Here is a 16,631-nt window from a genome sequence, read left to right on the forward strand (position 1 = left end):
GAATCTGGCTGCACAAGTTATTTATCAGCTCCTTCCAGGCCAGGAAACCTGAGGAGAGATTTTGCAAATCCACTGAAACCTGCCTGGCTCCCAGCCTTTGTTCCTGTTGTGATCAATCTTCTGGATTCCGTGTCAACCCCCAGTAGCTGCCATCAGAATAGGCCATCCCCCAGCACAAAGCTGACCTCTCCAGCTTGCCCTTCTTTGATCGTTGCCAGCCAGTTTATAAAGTGGCCAACAGGTTTTCATTTTCCATTCCTTCCCCCAGAGAATTCAGCCCACCGATGCCACGTACCAAGGTATTCCACAGGCCCCTGGCAACTGCACACTCTTGGGGGAGATGGTGAGATGGCCCAGAACTGCTAGAGGCACCTGCTTCCTCTCAGGGCCACCAGGATCAGACCCAGATAAGCTTACCTGATAAGAGAGGGCCAGGTAACTGTGGAGGGCATCTAGGTTTTCAATAAACTCCGTGAGATTTCCTCCCAGTGTCCGTAACATCCTGTCATAGCCAGACATCTTGCAGAATTTAAAGAAGTATTCCCCAAAGAGTTTCAGAATGGCTTCCATGGAGACACCTGTGGAACCCAAAATAAAAGCACCGGCCAGGCGTTTATTCTCATTTGCACAGTCTTCATTAGCCTCCAGAGGGTTGCCTCCTCGGCTGTGTGATACGTTCCTGAATTCTCTCTATAGCTTCCCTTTCCTCCTCAGTAAATGCCAATAATACCATCGATGTCACGGGGCCACCGTGAGAAGCTCCACGCAGCCCTGGCATCTAGTAGGTGCTCATTAAATTGGTGAGTCCCCCAGTCATACCCTGGTCTTGGCTCCCATGGCAGAAATTTCTCTAGAATCCAGAAGGGTGTTCAAAGCCGTCAGATTCCTGTGACAATCTCTCCTGCCACCTTTAGATATCGTTGAACCACTCTGGTCATTCAGTGGACTAAAAAGCTACGTTTGAGAAATAATTAATACTGCAACTAAACAACAATACCAACAAATTCATATCATATCGACTGATCCAAAGGAGGATGTCAAATGTTTGTGGCAGCTTCCCCTTTCTCTCTCATCTCCTCAGCATCCTAGTCTCCTTCTCAGGGGTGGTTTTTGCATCACATCCTCCAAAGATTTCTCTGACTATCCCATGTGACACTGACTTCTCTCTTCCTAAGTGTGGCGTTTTGCCTTTCTCCCTAACTGTATGATAATTCTGAAGGGCACTGACCTCACACTACATGTTTTCTGAGCTGGACACAAAGTGGATGCTTGATAAATCCTTGGGGGTAGATTTGTGGCGTGAGGGGGACTGTTGCCCCATCTGCTCTGCTGGACTAGACCATGTGCCATTGTTTGCTTTATGGAGGGGCAGTGAGTGTTTTTAAAGAATATTTTATAGTTCCTGCAACACTCATTAATCAGTGCTATTTTACTCAGTGCTTGCCAAAACCTTGTAAGAGAGATCATCATATTAACATGTCCCCTTTTTCTCAGGTGAGCCCACAAAGGCTGAGAGTCATCTATGTGAATTAACCCAAATCACCTACAGTGGTAGAGGCTCTAATTCTAAATGTGGTGCTTTCTGTGTCATATCCCACAGCCTCTGGAGCAGCAGTTAGAGAGACAAGGGGTCTCCCCCAAGGTAGGGGCTGCTTATGGGTTTTCATTATTGATACAGAAGCCAGTACATCCACTCACTGTGAGAGAACACTCTCTGATTTAGGGTGGTGTGGCAAATCACGATTGATCCTGAGGGCTGGGAGAAAGTCTGTAGTACCAAGACTGATGGGAGACCTGCCTGATCCACCAGAATCCTTGGCTGGACTGGTGAAGGGTCTATGACGCTCTGCCTGGGTCTGGAATTCACCACAAGTGGCTTTCCAGGTCTCTTGCACTATTCAGGACCAGTCCTTACGGGAGTGGCAAGGGATCCAAGGAGGTCTGGGCACTTTGCAGCCTCTACTTGCTTCCTAAGATGGTCTGAGCAGCAGCCTCCCTACAGCGCATTGTCCACAGCCAGACTATCGGACAGATAATTGTCCTGGAATCTGAGCAGAACAGAGTCCTCCCTGAGTTGCTCTGGTCTCATCAGAGATGAATTATTTACACGTCCCCAAAAAGGATTAGCTAGCTCCTCTGAACCCAGACAAAGCTTGGGACCGTAGGGTGGGAGGTGGTACATGGCTTATGTTCATTGCCTCTGCCAGGTTCTCTGCTTGTGGGTCCATCCCTAGCTGGATGCAGGTGGGTTTGTCTATAACAGCAATCAAGAGCCACCTGCTAACCCCCAAGGGAACGAAATAATAGATTCCACTCCTGTCTTTTTCAATGCTGATGAGCCCCTGGGAAGAGAACTCCTGCAAAGTACATGGACATGTGTAGAATTGTTCCTTCCTCTGTCCTCCTTCCACCCCTCCTTTCCTGCTAAATCTAGCTTGTTCAAGCTGAGAAAATAAACAGCTGTGTTGCACATCCCCTGGGCTGCAGTTCTGAGCAGGTGCATCCTGTAACCTGCCAGGAAAGCACAATCCCAGAGGCCTCCCCATCCCAGGGATCTCTCTCAGGAGGACTGGGCTGTCTGCAAGCCACACGCAGTTGTATTAAAGTGGCAGCGGCAGCCTTGTGTAGAAAAACTGTCTGCGTGATTTTTAGGTCTGTAAACATACACAAGTCCATGAAGTTGCTTGTTGCGGACACTGGTTATTTTGTTTCTGGGCACCCAGCTCTTCTCATGGGAAAGGACATCTGGCTGAGCAGCTGACTGTTCCTTGAACAAGCATCTTGGGGTTGGGTGTGGTCTTTTCCATCCATGGGTTTGGGGTTTCCTCTAGGACTTGTAGTTGAGAATACTTGTCAACATTCTCAGAGGACAGGTGTCACTTTTCAAAACCAACCCCTGGATTGTGTAGTTGCAGAGTTTCCCCTCAGTGAACTTAGGATTCCACAAGTTTTCTAAGTCACAGGGGGTCAGGAACACATAGGAAATGACAAGAAAATGCAAGAGAGGATGAAACACAAGTCGTAGAAGCCTTAGCATAGGAGAGTCTATATTATGCTTAGTATTCTATCATTTGGGTAGCAAATAAGGGGAAATAAGGAAATATGCATCTCTGTGCTTATTTGTGCAAAATAAACACCAGAGACTACTGAGATTCGTTATCTACGGGGCACTGGGAATGGGTGGGAATGGGTAGAAATATTAGAATGGTTGTGGAGTGTTTGTGTGCAGGGGTGGGGCACTTTGAGCATAAATTTTTGCAAGTTCTGGTTTGCAGAATCATGTTAATGATTCATATGTTCAAAATAAAGAAAATAAGATCAATAAGGAAAGGGAAAACTAAGATGGAATACAAACAGAAACATAATTAACAAAACAGTATTTCCACAGAACAGTTCTGAGTAATCTAATTGCCCTGGAAAAAAAATAACCCAGTAAAATTTGAACATAGTATTTAGACTTTCTCCTTAGGCTAAAGACAAAACGGACTTTAAACAAATATTTGACTGTAGTGAGTAGGCTTCCTTCCCACAGCAGTGTGGGTCAGCTGTTCTGAAGTGGCTTTCTGAACACTCGAGGATGAAACCTGCAAGTAAGTATGTGGAAGATGATGGGAACCAGGTTTCTCATTGTGTGAGAAAGAAGAAGAGTAGGATGAAGCCTGTGGCATAGATTAGGAAATCTACCCTAAGAAGACCGCAAAACCCATCACAGTTTCAGACAGATGGAAAGAAAAGAAAGAAAAAGGAAGAGAGGGAGGGAGGGAAGAAGGGAGGAGGGAGGAAGACAGATAGGTGGATGATGTGTGCGTGTGCGTGTGTGTGCGTGTGTGCGTGTGTGCATGTGTGTGTGTGTGTGTTCAGGCTTCCTTGGAGAAATGTCAGATTTCAGGGCTGGGGCAGGAAATGAAGAGTTTATAACATCTCGTCATGCCAGAAAGTAAAAGAAGCGATCAAAGAATGATGGGGACATGTCAAAAGGACACAAGGACCAGCTTGGAAGGGCTCTCACCGGCTAGATCTTGGAGAATTTCAGCATCAAAATAATGAAAGTAAAGGATTATAACCTACAAAAAAAATGAGTCAAGAGTTCACAATGGGATGGATGAATAGATAGATAGGTGATAGATATAGATAGATGATAGATAGGTAGATAGATGATAGATATAGATAGATAAATAGATGATAGATAGATGATAGGGAAAATTCTTCCTTACAGTAGAAATTCAACTAATAAATATAAAAGGAATGCTATGCTTAGAAAAATCACCATTTGGCCACTCTCCTAATTATTAATTCAGATAAGACCAATGAACACTAAAATCGAGGAAGGAGGAGTCTGAGAAGCAACAAGAAATACACACAGTCTGAAAGTGCCTTCTCACAAGGTACTAATTTCAAAGGGAAAAAATAATAACTTTGGAGAAACCCGGCAGATTCCATGTTAACCAAGTGATCAAAGTTAACACCAATAATGGGACAAATCGACATAAGATGCCTCCTGATACGATGAACTGGGAAGGACAAAACATCACTCTGTGGTCTTTCCACCAAGAAAGCATAGCCTGAATTGAATCACGAGAAGATATCAGATAATCCTGAATTGAGGGGCATGCTACAAAATAGCTGACCAGAACTTTCCGAAGATGTCAATGTTATAAGACATAAAGAAAGACTTAGGGACTGTTCCAGACCACCAAAAGCCAAAGAAATGTGACAACTGACATGAGCCAGGGTTTTCTTCTATCCTACAGGACATTATTGGGAAAGTTGGAAAAATCTCGATCAAATCTGTAAATTAGATAATAGCACCATATCAATGTTCATTTCCTGAGTTTGATAGTTGTACTGTAGTCACGTAAGACAACTTTTAAGGAAAAAGAGACATCATTTTCTTAACATACCAACGATTCAGGAAAAAGTATAGATATAGATATAGAGGGAAGGATAGAGCCAACATGGTAAAATGTTAACATTTGGGGAATATGGATGAAGTCTATGGCAATTCTTTGTACTATTCTTACAAACCTTCTGTGAGTTTGAAATTATGTCAAAGTAAAAAAGGTTTTCCTGATTGTCCTGAAAAGACCTTAGGAAATCTAATATAAGAAGACCACAGTTATCCACAGCCAGCTGAGATACAGCTGGATCCTGGGCCTCTGTAATATTCTGAATTTTGCTAGGTATAATCAGGGTATTATGATTATGCTTTAAAATGTCTTTATCTTGCTGAAAAGTCACACTGAAATATTTATGGGTACAATTATGGGAAACCTGAGACTCCCTTTAAGGCATTCCAGCAAAAACAAAACCAGAAAAAAGGGTGGAGGAACCAGAGAGATGAAACGAGATTGGAAAAGTGGGAATAATGATTGAAGCTGGGTGAAGGGCATGTGGGTTTGTTGTACAATTCTCTGGACTTCTGTGTATGTGTGAAAAAAATCTATTAAAAAGTGGTTTGTTTGTTTTTTTTATAATAGAAGACTTCTTTGATGGCCGGAAAATAACTGCCACAAAATGTCTCTGCTTGGCCTCCCAGGAGAACTGTAGAGCCTTCTAGGAAGCTTTTCAACTGGAATGAGGTATAAACTCAAACTTTCTGACTTAAGCTTAGCTCTTTAGCATCAGCAGCAACTGTTTACTTTTTGCTGGGCGACAGCTCAAGGGACTGGAAAGAGCAGAGGCAGGCTGTGCAGGACAGTGGAGGGGGTTCAACTGCTAAGGCTCAGTAAGGGTCCCAGAGCCACCACCGCCCACGCTGGGCCTTCTGGGCAAAGGGCTGCTCAGGGCTGGACTGCTCACGACCGCTGCCTACCTCCCATCACCCAGAAACAGGCAACAAGAGCTATTTCTCATGGTGACCCACCTGAAGTACCCAGAAAAGCATGTGCTCTTCCACAAGTCAGGGAAGTGATTGCCACACATTTTCGAGAGTTTTCCATTGAAAATGGGTATTTTTCCCCCAAAGCCTTAGTTTCCAAAGGAATAAGCTTCAGGTATCTGGAAAGAACCATTGTCTAACATACTCTCCTTCTCAAATAATATATCGCTTCAGCCAGGCACAAGATAACCAGTGGGTAAACCTTCTGTGAGTAGATAGAGGCCTTTAAGAAAAGGAGAGGGGGACTTCCCTGGTCATTCAGTCGTTAAGACTCCAGGCTTCCACTGCAGAGGGGCAAGGGTTTGATCCCTGGTCAGGGAACTGAGATCCCACATGCCACACAGAGGGACCAAAAAAAAAAAAAAAAAAAAGGAGAGGAACAGCTGCCCGTGTTGGTACCATAGATTGCAAGAAGGAAACGGACTCTAGGAACTTCCTATGTGGCTCAGTGGTTAAGAATCCAGCTGCCAATGCAGGGGACATGGGTTCGATCCCTGCGCCAGGAAGGTACCACATGCCGTGGAGCAACTAAGCCTGTGTGCCACAACTATTGAGCCTGTGATCTAGAGCCCATGAGCCACGACTATTGAGCCCATGTGCTGCAACTACTGAAGCCCATGTGCCTAGAGCCTGTGCTCCGCAACAAGAGAAGCCACCACAGTGAGGAGCCTGCGCACCGCAGTGAAGAGTAGCCCCTGCTCACTGCAACTAGAGAAAGCCTGTGTGCAGCAACAAAGACCCAAACATAGCCAATAAAAAATAATTAAATAAAGAAATATAAAAACCAAACAAACAAAAAAAAGAAGGAAACAGACTCTAAATTGGGAGAGTTGGGTTCCAGGGGCAGCTATATGTTTACCAGGCAACAGAGACAAAGGAGCTGGGAAATGGATGCAGGCAGCCCAGGTGGGTGGCCCTCTGCAACCAGGGTGCAATTTCACTCACGCCTGGTATAAGCTGCCAGCTTCCCAGTGAGCTTTGGAGCAGAGAGGTCAGCCCAAGCAGGGGTCCACTGGGTGGGCTCAGTGGTCCTGCTTTGCTGGACTTCATCTTTAGCATAACCGTCCGCGGTAGGTGCTGTAGGTACCAGTGATGTTTACCGATGGGGAATTTGCCCCAGGTTACCTTATTAGGAGACAATACAGCCAGGGGGGCTCCCCCAGGGCTGTCTGATTCCCAAGCCCTCATCAGAGATCTCACGTTCACCCAGCCAACTACTCCTCCCCCCCACGGGCTGCAGTGCTGGCCTCGGAGTCAGGACACCTGAGTTCCAGCCCCATTTTTGGCTGGTTGCAGGGTCTGGTTTGCTTATCCCACCTCAGAGGCTCCCGGTAAAGATCAGATATGATAAAGCCTGATTGCAGGACTTTGTAAAATGTTATGTTGTTCCTCTTCTTTTTGCAGAGGTAGGTGCAGAGAAGGCTTGCTGGAATTTGCTGATGGCTAACTGCTGAAATGCGTTTCACTACTAGTTTCTTAGTGAGTGAAGGCTAGACGGGCACAGCTGTGCCAAATAGCTGTTGTGTGTTGTTTTGCATTTTGTCACTTCAGATCACTAATAACCCACTTACACACTAAGTAGGCGCTTATTCAGATACAGAACAATTCTTATGCAAGGCTCAACCTGCCATCTGGTCCCATCCTGAATTATGCTAATTAGAAAGCACAGAGCTATGCAGTGGCAGAGTGGTCTGGAAAAGTCCCAACAATTGCTTAAAGGTAGAGAAATGGCATTCTGGAGCCCACTTGGAAGGCAAAGCACTAACTAGTGGTAACAGAGCATGCTTTTTCTTTGTCTAAGGGAAGAGTGTGTCTCAATTGATGAGTGTCTTAATAAACAGTGAAATGCCCTTCCTGCAGACTTCTCTCCTCCGGCAGGGCCTTGCTCTCTCTGATTCATGGGAGATAGATGTTAGATATAGATACGTAGAAGATAGACGATAGATAGATAGATAGATGATAGATAGATAGGTGATGATAAATAGGTAGGTAGGTAGATAGATAGGTGATAGATAGATATAGATAGATAGATGATAGATATAGATATAGATAGATGATAGATAAATAGATAATAGACAGATAGATATACAGCCAGGACACTTACCTAGGTCTATCTGATTCCAAAGCCTTTGCTAGAGACCTAGTATCCACCCAGTCAATCTCTATATCTGTATTTATATATTTATATCTATATCTATATATCTATATGTACATCTATATCTATACCTATATCTATATCTATCTATAGCTAATCTATCAATAAATAGATGTAGAGAGAGAGCAACCACACAACCCATGCTTCCCAGGGCCATCCTGATTCCAGGTCTCATGCACGTGTTTACTCAGATTTGAATCTCAAATTTTTATTTGAAAAATGCGCTTACCATACTTATACACCCTTTCGGGGATAGGCCAACAGGTGTTACTGAGAGAAACAAGAAGAACCCACCCTTCTGATTTTCAAAGCTAGACAGAGAGAAATCACAGCAATAGACTTTGGCCTTTGGTAGAAAGGCCATGTGAGTCCGACCACACATTGGTCTATAAACTTGTTGCTGCCTCCGAATGTATTGGTTGGCTTGCAACCGCGAATGCACGGGGGCAGGTATGTGACGGAATCTCTCTGCTAAAGGTACCACTACACCACATGGTGTCCACAATCACACATAGTTACAAAATGGCCTGGGCATGAAATTAGATGTGTGTAGTATCGCTTTCTGGACATACACAAGCTTATTAGGATTCCTGTTCTGGTCTGTTAGGGCTGCCTTAAAAACATACTAGAGACTGTGGGTGTCCTAAACAACAGAGATTTATTTTTTTCACAGTTCTGGAGGCTAGAAGTTCAAGATTAAGGTGCCAGTATGGTGGGGTTCTAGTGAGAGCTCTCCTCCTGGCTTCTCCCTCTGTTTTGACAGTGTGTGTGTGTGTGTGTGTGTGTGTGTGTGTGTGTGTGTGTGTGTGTGTGTGTGTGGTGTGTGTAGGGAGAGAGGCAGAGACAGACAGACAGACAGACAGACATAGAGAACGAGCTCTCTCTGGTGTCTCTCCTATAAGGGCACTAAATGCCATCACAAGAGTCCCATGGTCACAACCTCATCTAAACCTAATTATCTCCCCAAAGGCCCCACCTGCAAATACCATCACATTGAGGGGTTAGGGCTTCAACATAGTAGTTCTGCAGTAAAAAGAGATTTTAAAAATCTTCAAAAATATCTGTTTCTGATAGACCCATTCTCCAGATTATGAGATGACTCAACTTTTCCTGTAAAGGGCAAATAGTAAATATTTTCAGTCTTGCAGGTCATGTGGTCTGTGGGGTAGTTCGTGTTAGAAAAAAGAGGGGGTGCGCCTGCGTGCTTTGAAAAAACATATTCAACATCATAGTCACATATTTAAAAATACTAAAAAGCAATGTTTAGGAAAAGGAACGCTCAAAATCTCTTTGGCAGATGTGTTCAATGAGAAGACGGAGAGGCAGCACCTGGGGCGGGCGTGTTGCTGCGCCTTGGACAGGAAGGCTGCTTCTAAGGAGCAGAGCTGAGTCTGGAAGCTGGGTCCTCGGGCTCCCAGCCCAGGGGCGGCCCAGCGCCCACCCCGGGGTCAGACTCCTGCAGGAAATCCTCACTCCGCCTGCCTTTTGACAGCCCCAAGCCTCCCATAAACCTCCCCTGGCATCAGCTGTGGGGCTGACAAAGGGGTCTGGGAGGCCCCCCGACAGGCAGGACAGGGTAGGTGCGGGGTTTAGGGGTGGCACTGGTCTGCTCTCTCTAGACACTCCCACTGTGAGCCCCTTTGGAGAGGGGGGTGGGCGGGGGGATGCCCAGCTGTGACCACGGGGAGGCCACAAGAGCCCTGACTGCCGACCGCCTGCATCCTCTCTCAAAGGGTCACTGTCAAGGGAGGCTGGGCATTGGTCGTGGGAGGTGTCCGGAGATATGGCTGATCTTGGAGCCCAGATTCAAGGATCTGAAGGATCCAATGGACATTTCGCACCCTGCACCTTATTTCCAGTGTCAGAAACAACCTTATCAAGTTCTGTTAGGAGATGCAGGTGACAAGTGACTAGGAGCTAACAAACATATGATGGGACCCGTTGGTGCCCTGGATTCCTCCTCCCTCCAATCCCCATCGTCCTGCCAGCCCTCATTGGCACCTCTGGCCCCTGCTTGGCTCAGACAAACAGCCTGATGAGCCAGGGCAGCAGGTAGCCCAGAGTGGCGGGGGCAGCAGGTGACCACCCCTGGCTGGGGCGGGTCTGCTCACCACACACCTCAGCTCCCTGAGCCTCAAAGACTCCCCCTGAGGCTTTGCAGACCCTCCCGGCTCCTCCCAGATGCAGATGCCCGGAAGGTTTTGTGCATCAAGGAGACGTGAGAAAGAGACACAGATGTCAGTCAAATCACCATGTGAAAATCCAGGGAAGAGCCCTCTTTTCTATCGTATCCAGGTGCATGAGGTTAAGTCTGGTGTATTTGTTTATTTTGTAATCAGAGATTTCTTCTGAGATTCAAAGAAGGAGAAATAAATACAAGCCTCACCCAACACAGGCACATGGCACACCACTGCCGCATTCTGGAGGAGCCCCCTGTCCCTGGCGGGCTGCCTAGGTGTGTTCTCAAGCACACCTGCTGGGCTGGTTATGCTGTGCCTGGTAGGGCTGGCTTTAACATGTAACCGCCTCAGGAAGAGGTCCCGAGGACAGCAGGCCAGTTGGCTGGGCCCTCAGAGGCACCATGAAACCAGCTAGAAACCGCACCCTTGCCTCCTGACCCTCTGGGGGCTGCACAGGAACCAGCTTGAAGGCTCTGAGCTCCCGGGCCTCACCCACATTTCCAACAATTCTGCCCCAGTGTCTCAGGTGTCAGGTGCGGATGCTGACCCGGTGTCCACCTGCAATAATTCCTAAACGCCATCTTAGCATGACGCAAAGCCACACTGCCTGTTGAGGAACGGACAAGGGAAATTTTACTGGGACTTAAAGAGGGATGTTATCAAAGAGCCTGGAAGTGCTGGGGGGCTTCCTCTGCTTCTTGCATGCAGCCCCTAGAAGCTAGGGCAGGGGAGACCGCCTGCCTCTCTTCCTCTCCAGCCCAAGCTCATTGTGTGCTCAGTGCAGGTGAGAAAGAAGGATAAAGAAAAAGAGGGTGGGCCAGGTTAGTGACCCCCCCCAAAATCTATGTCCACCTGGAACCTCCAAATGTCACCTTCTTTGGAAGTGGGGTCTTTGCAGATATAACTAGTTAAATGAAGATGAGCCCATATTGGATGAGGATGGGTCCCCAATCCAGTGATGTGTCCTTATAAGAAGGTGTGTGAAGACACACCGGGAAGAAGGCCACGTGACGATGAAGGCTGAGATTGGAGTGATGCAGCTACAAGCCCAGGGCAGCTGGCAGCCAGCAGAAGCTAGGAGAGAGGCATGGGGACCTGTCCTCCCTCAGAGCCTCCAGAAAGAATTAACTCTGCTGACAGCTTGATCTTGGACTTCTGGCTCCCACAACTATGGGAGAATAAACTTCTGTTGTTTGAAGCCACCCAATTTGTGGTACTTTGGTATGGCAACCCTAGGAAATTAATACAAAGGGAAGGAAGGGAGGAAATTATTTTTGAGAACTTATCATATACCAGGTACCACATTTGGTATATTCCACATACATTACCTCACTTAATCCTCAAAACAACTCTGAAGGGTAGATCTTGTAATTATTCTCATTTGAACAGTGAGAAAACTATGACTGAATGAGTAAGTTGTCCTGGGTCCTTAAACTAGAAATGATAGAGCAAACTTCTCTCTGTCCTGCAGCTCTACCCCTTAGAGCCTGGGGAGTGAGAAAGTTAATGTAATAAACCATCCCTTGCTGACAGATCTGTTCTGGGAGTACGTGTGCCTTGTAAGCGGGACCATCCACATGTGGTCCCCCCAATTATGACCGTGTCAATTGTATTCTAATGTCTGGGCAGGTGGGAAGATGTCCCACGGCAGAGCAGATGAGGGAGAAGGGCCCTCGGCACCCCACAAAGCATGCTATGTCCATTTCCAGATAAACACGATGGGATTCTCAGTGCTGCTCCTCCTAACACCCAAAAGTCATCGTGACAATCTATTTCAAAGGTATAACAACATCTGTCAGGGCCAACACCAAGGCCAAATTTGACAGTGGTGTTGTACATGGTGAAACTCAGCGTTGCTCAAAATTTTTGTCCATAAGAGACCTAAGGTTACTCAAGCGGAAAGGTTGGGTTACCAGATTAGGGTGGGTCTGAAATCCACTATGACTGCAGTCCTTATGGGAAGAGGGAAATTTGGACACAGAGACATAGACACACAAGGGAAAGGTGGTCATATGAAGATGGAAGCAGAGGTTGGAGTTATGATGTCACAAGGAACACTTGGGATCACCAGTCCCTATGACTCCCTAGAGACTTCAGAGGGAGCACAGCCCTGCTGGCAACTTGATTTCACACTTCTGGCCCTTGAACTAGGATAGAATAGAATCCCATTGTTTTAAACCACCCAGGCTGCAGGACAGTTGATCCTCATTATTTGTAGATTATCTGTATTTGCAAATTTACCTACTCCCTAAAGCGTACTTGTAACCCCCAAATCAACACTCACAGAGATTTTGTGGTCATTTGTGGACGTGTACAGAGCAGGGGCAAAAATTGAGTCACCCAACGTGCGTGTTTCTGGCTAAGGTCACAGGAGGCAATGCTCTGCGTTCTGCACCCGGTTCTCAGACTATAAACAGGTACCCCCTTAGCAATCTATTTAGTGCTACATTTTTGCATTTTTGTTGTTTCTGTTGGTTCTGCTGTTTAAAATGCTCCAAAGCGTGGTGTGGAAGTACTGTCCAGTGTCCTCAGCACCGGAAGGCTGTGATGTGACTTACAGAGAAAATGCATGCCTTAGATAAGCTTCATTCAAGCATGAGTTACCATGCTGTTGGCCATGAGTTCCATGTGAATGAATCAACAATACATATGGAAAAAGGTGTCTTTAAACCAGAAGCACACACAGAGTAAGGTTATGTATTTATGAATTATGAAAATGAAAATGGTTGTGGCCAGAGGCTCTCAGGAATCTAACCCTATCTTTTCTATGGAAGCAATGGCTCAGTATTTGCTAATTCAGTGTTTGCAAACTTTATAGACCAGAGCTACCATGAGTAATAAGAACTGATCATACTTTGCTATGGCAGCCCCAGGAAACCAAAAAGGCCCTATTCCGACTTACCGAGCACCTTGCAGGCCTCTTTGATAAGCTTAATGGTGATGACGTCATCATACACTGTGTAAGTCATGAAGGCATCTTGCACTTCTGCAGAAGCTCTGAAAGATAAATCAAAGTGCAATGGAAACCCAGTAACTGGAGCTTTGCCCCAGGAACATATCCACCAACTCAGCAAGATATAGCAAGAACACTGCTGAGCATAAGGAATGAGAAGCATTGGTATGTTTGGGTATCAGCTCTCCAAAGACACCCTCCCTGACCCCAGTTTGAGCCAAGAGCTCCCTTCTCAAGTACCCACACACAGTAGGCTATGTGTTTCACCAACTTCTATCAAGAATATTGGTCTCACCCTCTAGACTGGGATCCTTGATCATGACTTATTGTGACACCTTTGAAGCGCCTGCAAATGGCACTATGCTTGGCACGTGTTAAGAACCTAATACATGGTAGTGAACTTGGAACTCAGTAGTCATGGAGCCTAGTTCTCAGAAGCAGGTAGAGCAGCTCATGGTTTTGCACTGTGCTTGGCTGGGTAGTAGGAGTTACTGCGGGACTTTGGTCTCGCAACAGCTAACCGGACTTGGTGAAGAGAGCCTTAACCTGGGAGTCAGAAAGCTTGCACTCTTGGCTTGGCTCTTGTGTGAATCACTAGAGTGTAGTTAGTAATTCAGTCAATTTAGGGGGAAGGAGGCAGGTCAGGGAATGCTTCCCTGAGAAACGGAGCTTTCATTGAAACTGAGGAATGGGTAGGCAAAGAGGAGCATTCTGGACAGAGAGTAGGCTTTGAGGCAGCAGAGAGCATGTTTGAAGAATTGAGAAGAGTACAGAACGTTTGAGCTTATCCCAGAACACATCATAGAGTCTTGGAATTGGGAGAGATGAGAAATTTCCTAATTATCTAATTTCCCACCCTATACAACTCAGTTTCTTCCTAACAAGGATCTCATTCCCCAGCAAGGCAATACATTCCAGCACAGACTGCTCTCTCTGATAGAAGGCTCTGTCTTAAGTTGAGCTGAAACCTACTTCTGAGCACTATTAATAACTTCTATTTGTTGAGCATCTTGCTTTCGGCCACAGATGACAGATTATTTCTAATCGTCCCCTTGTACCACTGAGGAAACTGATGCTCAGAGAGGTTAGTGTCTCACCAGCGTCAGCCGGTTGACAAATGAAGGATCTGGGCTCTGAGCTCTGAAGCCCATGTAGCTTCTGCCTTTTGCTGCTGCAACTGGCCTCAGTTCTGCCCTTTGGGGAAAGGCAGACTGGACGGGTCCCACCTCCAGATATCTAGCCCTCTGTACTTGAAGATCCTTACTTTAAATGTTCTGGGCTAAACAGTCCTTTATCTTTCCAGAATTCATCTTCTTCACTGCAAAATGGGGTAATGAGACCTGTCCCACATTTCTGACAGGCGTGTGGGTGAGAATAACATAGGATGAACAAAGGGAAAGAGCTTGGAGAAAACGAGATGCACCATCTCAGGTGCCCGGAGGAGCTGCAACAGTACTGAGGACATGAAGGTGGTCTGGAAAACCGGGGGGCAGGAGACTGTCCCAGGCCCATCCTGACACACATTATCTCTATGAGCCTCGTTTTCCTTATCTGTAAAATAAAGGTGGTGGTCAGTGAAATCGGTGCTCCTCAACCTTTTTTTCAATCCATGTTCCTCCTCTTCACACACACACACTCACTGGGGATCTCAGACAGCCCCGGGGACCCTGTCCCCACAGTCACACATCACTGAACTAGAAGCTCCCTCAGTTTCCCTTCGTTTGTAAGTTTTCCTGCTCAGCCCCATGTCTGTACAGTGGTCCCTAAGCATCAGCAGATGCAGCTCTTCTGAGAAGCTGGATTTGGGGCCCTGGGCAGATGGGGGATCTAAACCACCACCTCTCCCTTAAGCGGGGTGCTCTCTGCCACATGGCCATCACCCTCCACCTGCACCCCGGGGCCTGTGGGCCTTTGTGAAAACATGTGCCCTGCTTCTGTGTCTATGTGCAAAATAGAAACGTGATGGGCAAGACCCATATATAAACTTGACCTGTGGCCATCATTTTTTCCGAAGGCCCTGGAAGGATTATGTCATCTCTGGGACCCTTGGAAGTGGAACAAACTCTGTGGCATCCCCAAGCCTTTGGTGGGACCACCCATTCATCCCTGGCTAGGTCTGGCAGCCTCTTCTTTCCTGTAGGCTGAGCTCATAGCACTTTAGTGTCAAAGATGGATGTGGTTTGTATATATGCTGCATGTTTCTGGAATGCCAGATATGCCCATGACCTTGCGCCTAACACTTCCCACGGAATCGGAGCACACTTGCATACAGAGTCATTCGAATCGCTTTAGTGGAACAATAAGTTCACCAAGAATTAAAAAAATAAATAAGCCAATGGATAGCTTTCTAATGAGATGGCAAAGCCTCTGGTAAGAAGAAGAGAAGGAGAGAAAAATAGCTATCAGAAAACACGTTAAAGAGATTGGGGACTGGAAAATCCATGAATGCGGGAAACGAAGTAAGAGGTCAATGTTTCCAACTCAAAAAAAGAGAATATTTCATGTAACATGAGAAATGCCAGCCACGTAGGTGGTCACGTAGACATATATTCAGGAGATCCGGCAAGTCAATATTGAACTAAAATAGCCAGCCATTAAATGTACGTTCCTCTTTAGTTGGTTCCAGTTAGTGATACCCAAAATATCTGGGCAGGAAACCAGGGCCAGGCTGCCTGTTCCAGGACAACTTGGGGAGCAAAATAAATGTACAGATTCCTGGGCCCTGGAGGTGGTGTCTGGAAAATCATATTTTTTTAAACCACTTGTCTCTGATGACTCTCCAGGCTTGGACACCACTGCTCAGAAACACTTTCTAGGATTCAATCTGGCAAGGCGAAGGATTACAAATTATAGATCTTACATTGTTCGACTTGACTAAACTGATGTAATGGTTTCTAAGAGTCTGCTGTGAGCTGTAAAGCCCACAGGAAAAATAAATAGCACTTTGTAGCAAGTTTCAGGCCAAGAAAATGGGATTGATTCTAATGCATGGGAAATTGTTCCTTCAAGAGCTCCCTTATGGCAGGTGGGGAATTCATATAGCAAATTCGTGTTACCATGTGACCCAAGGTACAGCTAGGGAAGGGGAGGCTCTGAGAATGGGGGCGGGGAGGGAGGTGTCCTGGCATCATGGCCATCTGGTATTTGGAAGAAGCACCGGCCTGTCACCCAGCCAGTCCCCCAGCTGGTGTCCACAGCTCCCCAGGCTTTCATGACAAGTCCAGGCTTCCTGGGTTGACTCGGTCCTCCGTGACTCAACCCCTGGACCACCCCCCTTCGCTCCTCCAGACTCTTCCCTCCCCCTTCCTCCCGCTACTCAGGCCGAGCCCGTTCTTCCTCCCTCCCTTCCCACAGACTCTCCCTCCGTGGGAAGGGCCCTCACTCCCTCTTATCTGGCTAACTCCTGTTCCTCCTTCCCAGCTCAGCCTGAGACTCGCCCACCCTGGTGGCTGTGAGCGGCAGTCA

The 16,631-nt window shown here is 46.6% G+C and overlaps 1 protein-coding gene across 1 annotated transcript in view; it reads right to left on the reverse strand.

Moving 5' to 3' along the window:
• The window catches only part of LOC130835598 (guanylate cyclase soluble subunit beta-2-like), a 64,097-nt gene that overhangs the window by 38,078 nt on the left and 9,388 nt on the right, over positions 1-16,631 (reverse strand). Inside the window, exons 2-3 of the mRNA XM_057707209.1 lie at positions 13,116-13,210; positions 418-578 (exon numbers count right to left, since the gene is read on the reverse strand). Coding sequence (XP_057563192.1) covers positions 418-578; positions 13,116-13,182 — 228 coding nt within the window. The 5' untranslated portion in view covers positions 13,183-13,210. The remainder of the gene's footprint in view (positions 1-417; positions 579-13,115; positions 13,211-16,631) is intronic.

Source organism: Hippopotamus amphibius, chromosome 14 (genome assembly GCF_030028045.1).
Source record: "Hippopotamus amphibius kiboko isolate mHipAmp2 chromosome 14, mHipAmp2.hap2, whole genome shotgun sequence".
Taxonomy (NCBI): Eukaryota; Metazoa; Chordata; class Mammalia; order Artiodactyla; family Hippopotamidae; genus Hippopotamus; species Hippopotamus amphibius.